Genomic DNA, 8,628 nt, shown 5'->3' on the forward strand with positions numbered 1-8,628 from the left:
AGACAAAATTAATTCAAAAACCTACAACACAAATGTTAGTGATGAGTAAAGAAAAAAAACTCCCCCTGCAAACATGCATGAACTTATAACAAACATGTAGATAAACTAGACTTAACTCCCCCTCAAAATAAGAAGGTCCAGAGTTAAACAAAACAACAAATCAGGTTTTTGGAAATCTACTCTCCCCCTTTGTGTCTTTCAAAGAAGCCAAAGAACCATAAAACAAAAGAAAAAAAAGAGTAGCAATGTTTAAATGACAAAAACTAAAATAAAACTAAACAACTGGATATTTAGACAGAGATTGAACAGCCTCCAACACAGAACGTTGCAGTCCTTCAATTGACATCACGCGAGCAGTCAAAGAATCAACAAAGGCTCGAACAGCAGCTATTTCGGTTGCAACAAGTCCTGAATCTGTGGCAACAGAGGAGGAGGCATGAGGAATGTCAGCCGAAGAAATCTTCAGGGATTGGGGCTTGACTTTCTTGGAGGACGGTGCAGCAATGGCTTCAGTAGGAGGGGCAGAGGCTTTGTAGGAAGCAGCAGTAGTTGGGGCCACCAAGTCTTCTTGATCACGTTGGAGATCTTTTTTCTGCATACTTAACACTTTATAAATAACTTGAGGAAAAGGAAGATTCAAGTTTTTCCTGTTACCTTTGCGAAACCCAATGATTTGATCATGAATAACCGAAGCCAAATTTATACCAAGACCGGTCCCCACCTTGTACAAAAATGAGGCCATATCAAAAGAGATAGTGGCGGTGTGAGAAGTGGGCTTCCAATTTGTTGTGGCAAACTTATGAAGAACAGCATAAGTGTAGGTGAGATTTGAGACCGAGATGACTGTATTGGATGGCCATACCATTTTTTGACCAACCAATTCAGTGATAACCATGTCCTTGTCAAGAACGGCACCATCAACATCATCTTCGACATCAAGGGGAAGATGCAAAGCAAGAGCAATGTCTTGAGGAGAAAAAGAGAACCAATGGCCCCTAACAAACACTTTATTATACAGAGGAGATGAAGGTTCAATAATTTCATTAGTAAGATTGGCATAGAATTCCTTGACTATTCTATCCACAAAACCAGAAAATTTAACCAAAGAACCTGTCCATTGTCGATCTTGAAGCATTGTTAGCACACCAAAAGGACGATGATCACTCAAAACATAATTTCTTTCAATGATAAATTTCCTTTGAGCATATAGAACCATATCACGTGCATTATCATTATAGCAAAAAATGGAAGAATAAGGTTTGAAATTTACACCTGAATGTTTTGGTGAAGGTGTAGAACCAGAAATAGGTTTCTTCCCTTTAGCTTTGGATGGCAAGGGAGATGCAATGTGGTCTGAGTCAGATTCGGCTTCTTGTTCAGAGGGGATAGTGTCTTCTTTTTCTGGCTCATCAGACTCAGCCTCTGATTCTGCAATGTCAGGAACCGTTTCATCAGACAATGTGGTATCATGAGTTGCTTCAGATTCTGACTTATCTTCCTCAGGATCAGATTCGGAGGAGGACAGAGAAGGGGGATGAGCCTTCAATTTTTTCTTGGCAGCAGACAAAGGAGAAAGAGACGCGTCCAACCCCAATTTCCTTTTGGGAGTCACAGAATTTTTCTTGGACTGACTCGACTTCAAGGGAAATTTGAGCAACCCAGCAGCAGCAGCTTTGGAAGAGGAGGAAACAGATTTTGATTTTGCCCTAGCCTCCAAAGACGAATCAAACGAAAGAGGAGAATGGTCCTTGACTCGAGAGGGCACCACCACTTCAGATGGTGGTGCAACAATGTCAGCAGAGATATCTGGAAACACCATAGGATGTTCATGAGAGAGCGAAAACACCTTCTTGCGAGCCTTGGATTTGCAGGACTTTCCAACAGATGTGGGAGCTGTTGGAACAGAAGGAGGCGCCGTTGATACAGACGGAGGAGGGGAAGGAGATGGCACCTTTTGGGATTGAGAAACAGGGATCTTCTTGGAGGAGGCACCGCGAGTCCTCACCATTTTTTTCTCTGAAAAACAGAAAGCACTTACAAGAGAATGAGAGAAAAAAAAATGATAAGGAGAAGAAATAACTGAGTGAAGTCATGGGTGAGAAGAAATAGGCTAATGGCATGCCTTTTTAAATAACTTACTTACCCAAAATGAATACCCACGGCAAAAAGAGGTTTCCCTTTTTTATTAAAAAATTGTTTTAATAAATCAAGAAAAGGAAACAATCTACATGCTTCACATACAACTTTTTTTTTTTTTTTATTAAAAAATTTGTTTATAAAAATGTAATATGTATAAACACCCAAACCAAAAAAGGAAACCAGAAACAAATACCCCCCACGATCTCCTCAATGACTTTTTCCCCTTTTTTTTTTTTAAAAAAAAAATTCTAAACAAAGTACAAGACAATAAAGATACAAATCATGATATTCCAAAATGAGAAAGAAGTCAAAAATAAATTCCTTGGAGACAAATAATATATTAAATCACACAATTAAATGCATAATTTCACATAATCACCACAATGATTCGGTCCACCAAGAATTTTCTTGTCAAATTCTTTTTATTTTTTATTTTTTTATTATCATTTGTTTATTTTATATATATGAACAAAAAAAAAAACTCAACCCAAAAAAAAAAAAAAAAACTGCTTTGATCAAAGAGAGTCATCCTGATAAGAATAAAATCAAGCAAATGAAAATAAGTGTTAGTGTAAACCATAGATAAGAACACTTGTGAAAATGAAAAATTAGAAAGAATATTCGAGAGAAATAAAGCACAATTCAGTCACAAGCACATATTCTTAAGTGAATCAATCAACATGTATGAGTCTTACACACATTTTTTTTTTTTTTTAAAACTGTGTACAATTTTTATTACATTGTTTCAAGCATAAGTGTGTGATAGTGTATGCAAGGGAACATTGCCCAATGACAAATAAGTTTTTTTCGAAATTAAAATAATTGTAACCCATGAAGACGCTGTCACACTACACTAGTGGTAGCCCTTTTCTATGGTAGTGTATCCTCTTCATAACTCTGAATTACAAAGTTCCAACTTACTCAAAAGACGGCTTTCACACACTGATGCAGGTAGCTCTATTCTTGCACAGGAGCTTGAAACAATGCTACACAAAAGGAAGCTCAAACATTAAACATTGATTAATTTACTCGAATATGCCTAGGAGGAATTGATTAATTTTCTCTCAAGAATATACAACCAAAGATTCATAAACACAAGACAGATTATCCAGCTTGACACACAACAAAATTTTCAAATTGATTGACAATTTTCTTAACCAAAAATAACACACATTAGATCAAGCGGACAACATAACGAGAGAATTTAAAGAGAACAAACCCCCAAAGATTTTCGGAGGAAATCAAAGCGAACCGAATCAAGAGCTTTAGTGAAAATATCTGCAATTTGTTTATGTGTTTCAATATATTCCAAGACAAGAACTTTATTTTCAACTAATTCTCTTATGAAATGATGACGAATATCAATATGTTTAGTACGAGAATGTTGCACATGATTTTTTGAAATATTGATTGCACTTGTATTATCACAAAAAATAGTTAAAATGTCAAGATCAAACCCATAATCCATCATCATTTGCTTCATCCACAAAAGTTGTGCACAACAACTTCCTGCTGCAATGTATTCAGCCTCAGCTGTTGAGAGAGAAATAGAATTCTGTTTCTTGCTGTGCCAAGAAACAAGATTATTTCCCAAGAAAAAACATCCTCCACTAGTGCTTTTTCTGTCATCAGTGTTACCTGCCCAATCAGCATCACTAAAACACACTAGATTAGGGTTAGTTTCTTTTGAATACCAAATACCATAATCAGCAGTCCCATGAACATATCGAATGATTCTTTTGACAGCTACAACACTAGACTCCATGGGATTTCCTTGGTACCTGGCACACACACCAACGCTATAACTCAAATCAGGTCGACTAGCAGTGAGATAAAGAAGACTACCAATCATGCTCCTATACAGTATAGGATCCACTTTGACACCATTTTCATCTTTGGATAGCTTTACAGTTGTTCCCATTGGTGTTTTGGCAATCTTTGAACTTTCAAGTCCAAACTTTTTGACCAGGTTCTTAGCATATTTGCTTTGAGAAACAAATGTGCCTTCATCTAATTGCTTGACTTGTAAACCTAAGAAATAAGTCAATTCTCCCACCATGCTCATTTCAAATTCCTCTTTCATTTGTTTCACAAATACCTGCACCTCATTGTCAGAAGTAGATCCAAACACAATATCATCAACATAAATCTGAGCAATAATTATGTTAGATTTAATATTTTTGATAAATAAATTTTTATCTACTCCACCCCTTTTGTATCCATGAGAAACAAGAAATTGAGTAAGTCTCTCATACCAAGCCCGAGGGGCTTGCTTCAAACCATAAAGAGCTTTCTCCAATTTGTAAACATGATCAGGTGCATGAGGATCTTCAAATCCTTTGGGTTGTTCAACATATACCTCTTCATTCAAGATCCCATTGAGAAATGCGGATTTGACATCCATTTGGAACAACCTGAAACCAATCAAACAAGCAATAGACAATAATAATCTAATTGACTCAAGTCTTGCAACAGGTGCAAATGTTTCATCAAAGTCTATTCCTTCCACTTGTGTGTACCCTTGTGCCACTAATCTTGCTTTATTTCGCACGATTGTACCAAATTCATCAGATTTATTTTTGAAAATCCATTTTGTGCCAATAATATTGGTATGCAACGGTCTTGGCACAAGGATCCACACTTTGTTTCTAAAAAATTGTTCCAATTCCTCCTGCATAGCTTTAATCCAATTTTCATCAGTTAAAGCTTCTTTCACATTTTTAGGCTCAATTAAAGATAAGAAACAAACAAATTGAACAACATTACTAAACCTTCCTCGTGTTACCATACTGTCTTTTGGATTTCCAAGTATTAAATCTGCTGGGTGATTTAACTTAACTCTGGTTGATGGCTTCTTTTGGACTTCATCCAAAATAATATCTGGAAATTTCTTTTCTGTCTGTCCAGAATCTGTTTCATCGGATTCGAGATTTGTTGGAACAGATGGACCAGACGTTTCAACAGTAGTATCACTGACACAAGCTTCTTCGTGTTTTTCAGTAGGTTCATCAATAAACCTTTCAATTTCTTCCTCAGTAGAAAACTCAGAAAAATCCCTGGAATCATCAATAACAACGTTAGCTGACTCCATTACAGTTTGGGTTCTCATGTTATACACACGATAGGCCCTACTGTTAGTGGAGTATCCAATAAAAACACCTTCATCACTTTTAGCATCAAATTTACCAAGATTTTCTCTGTCTCTCAAAATGTAACAAACACATCCAAAAATATGAAAGTAAGCCACACTTGGTTTCTTACCTTTCCAAATTTCATAAGATGTTTTAGATGTACCTGGACGAAGAAAAACACGATTTATGATATAGCAAGCAGTGTTAATTGCTTCTGCCCATAACCGTTTAGTCAATTTTTTGCTGTTTAGCATCACTCTAGCCATTTCTTGAAGAGTGCGGTTTTTTCCTCTCTACAACTCCATTTTGTTGAGGAGTTTTGGGAGCTGAAAACTCATGAGAGATACCTGCAGACTTACAAAAATCATTACAAACAGAATTCTCAAATTCTTTACCATGATCACTTTTTATACGAACAATTTTTCCAATGTTGCAATCTTTTTCAACTTTTAATTTCAAGCAAAGAGTTTTAAAGGCATCAAAAGTGTCAGATTTTTCTTTCAAGAAATCCACCCAAGTATAACTAGAAAAATCATCCACACAAACAAAAATATACCTTTTGCCATTTAAACTCTCAATTTGAATTGGACCCATAAGATCCATGTGAAGCAATTCTAAAACTTTCGAAGTGTTTATGTCAGAAACACTTTTATGTGTAATTTTCAATTGCTTACCAAGTTGACAACTTTTACACTTACCATCAGATTCTTTACCTAGCTTAGGTAAACCACGAACACTCCCTGCATGAGACAATTTTTTCAAGGTTTTGAAATTTATGTGACCAAGTTTAGCATGCCACATATCAGTGTTATTACTCACATCAGATTGACACATAATAGATGGCAGAAGAGTGTAGCAATTGTCATTAGATCTATAACCTTCAAGAACATTCTCACCATTCTTGTTTAACACAAAACAATTCTCTTTATCAAAGTTAACAGTATAACCTTGATCACAAATTTGACTTATGCTTAGAAGATTAGCTTTAAGACCTTCCACAAGTAACACTCTTTTGATTCTAGGCAACCCTTCAAAGTTTAGAGTACCCATACCAAGAACATTACCTTCAATTCCATTGCCAAAAGTAACAGACCCACAATGCATAGGTTTTATGTCTGTAAGAATAGACTTGTCACCTGTCATATGTCTTGAACAACCACTGTCAAAATACCAGAAATATGAAGAAGCAGATCTATCATATTCACTAGTAAAACTAGCAAAACAGTTATTCTTTTTGATCCATATTTTCTTTGATTGAACATTTTCCTTTTTTACTCTTTTGAAATCATCAAAATAAATGAATTTTTCAAAATATTCATTTTTAGCAAAATTCATAAGAGTAAAACATTTAGGACGAATATGACCCTTCCTACCACAAAAATGGCAGATTGGAATGAATTTTTCGAATTTACCATTGGATTTACCTGCTGAATGTGTCCTTTCTGATGGAACAAACCGAGTACTGGATACAACAGATTTCACTGAGGATGCAACAGGAACATCAGACGATAACATCCCAGCCGAGATCAAGACAGTTTTCTTTGATTTTTGAGAACTTGAAGCACCCAGTCCCACATGACTTCTTTGACCTGAATTCTGTATATTCTAAAAAATAGTTGAACCGAGGTTAAGCATTCTAACATTTTTCTCAAGAGTATCCAAATCTTTAGACAACTTATTAATTTCAACATTTTTTGAAATGATTTCTTTTTCCAAATTTTCATTCAAATCAGTAAGTTGTTTAATTTCAAGGGATAAATCTTTATTTTTGCTTACCAATGACCGATTTTCAGAACACACTTTCACCCATGAACCATACATTTTTTTTGTAAGATTCACTCAAAGACTCATCATTCAATTCAGATTCATCACTATCAGAATTTTCTTCATCTTTTGAAACATTATTCAAGCAAATAATTTTTTCATTTTCAGATTTAGAACCAGGTAAAATAGAAGTGAGAGCGACATTACCTTCCTCATCTTCACTACTTTCAGAGTCATTATCACTCCAAGTAGCAATCATACCTTTTTTGTTCTTTTTCAAAGTATTTGCACATTCAGACTGGATGTGACCAAATCCCTCACATTCCCTGCACTGAATACCCTTTTTAATAGTTTGAAAAGGTTTAAGAGAAGAAGGGTTACCTTTTGACATCTTGCCATTGAATTTTTTGTTTCCTATTTTATTCATATATTTTTGAAAATTCTTTGCAAGCATTGCCATTTCATTATCACCATCTTCATCATCTGAGACTTCCTTTTCAGTGCTCTTGAAAGCTATGGTTTTCTCCTTTTCTTTGGAAGAGCTTGGCTTGTCTTTTTGACGAATCTTTTGATTTAACTCAAAGGTACGAAGTGACCCCATCAATTCTTCTACCTTCATAGTACTGAAATTTTTTGCCTCTTCCATAGCAGTGAGCTTAACATTGAACCTGTCAGGAAGAACTCGAACGATTTTTCTAGCAAGAACAGAATCATCAAGTTTTTCACCAAGTGCAAAATACTCATTAGAAATATCAGATAATCTCTCATAAAATTCAGATAGTGTTTCAGAATCAGACATTCTAAGGTCATCAAACCTGGTTTGTAACATGATAAATCTAGACCTTTTAACATCTACAGTTCCTTCAAACTGAGTTTGAAGAATTGTCCAAGCATCTTTAGCCGAGACACATGTGGAAACAAGTTTTATAAAACTTTCTCCAACACCATTAAATATGGCGTGAAGAGCTTTATTATTATAGCTGGATAATTTTTCTTCTTCTGTGTCCCAAACAAGTTCAGATTTTACAATTGTGCTTCCATCTTCACCTTTTTCAGTAGGAGGTGACCATCCAGACAAAATTGCTCTCCATGCTTTCTCATCTTGAGCTTTTATGAAAGCTCTCATCCTAACTTTCCAGTATGGATAGTTTGAGTCATTTAGCAATGGAGGTCGAGACACCGAACTACCTTCTGCAAATAAAGACATTTCACACAAAACAAATCAAACAGAAAATAACCACAAGATCTCACTAAGAGTTTAGTGAACCGCTCTGATACCAATTGAAATTCCATTTTTTATGATTACCAACTTAATTATTTAAATTAAATAATTAATTGTTAAACTGTTACAGAAATGTTTAAACAGATACCAGATATGTTTAAACAGTTTGTGACCAGAAGATAAAAACGAACATTAAGTAAAGGACACACAGATTTTTACGTGGTATCAGCAATCTTTGCAGATTGCTACTAGTCCACGAGGCCACGCCCAGAGAATGAAATTTATTAGAAGAATATCTAAATGATTACAAAACCAAATTGACTTATACAAATAAAGACTCCCTCTTGAATTTGTCACAACTGTTGTAATCTA

The 8,628-nt window shown here is 35.2% G+C and overlaps 1 protein-coding gene across 1 annotated transcript; it reads right to left on the reverse strand.

Annotated features, from left to right (window-relative positions):
- Positions 1 to 274: 274 nt before the first annotated feature.
- LOC133792616 (uncharacterized) lies at positions 275 to 2,008 on the reverse strand. The gene has a single exon (XM_062230523.1). It carries the CDS (start codon positions 2,006 to 2,008, stop codon positions 275 to 277), a length of 1,734 nt encoding a protein of 577 aa, XP_062086507.1.
- Between the last annotated feature and the right edge of the window lie 6,620 nt (positions 2,009 to 8,628).

This window comes from Humulus lupulus, chromosome 7, assembly GCF_963169125.1.
Source record: "Humulus lupulus chromosome 7, drHumLupu1.1, whole genome shotgun sequence".
NCBI classification, from domain to species: domain Eukaryota; kingdom Viridiplantae; phylum Streptophyta; class Magnoliopsida; order Rosales; family Cannabaceae; genus Humulus; species Humulus lupulus.

Coding starts and splice junctions, on each gene's coding strand:
- LOC133792616 (XM_062230523.1), bottom strand. CDS start 2,008: ATGGTGAGGACTCGCGGTGCCTCCTCCAAGAAGATCCCTGTTTCTCAA.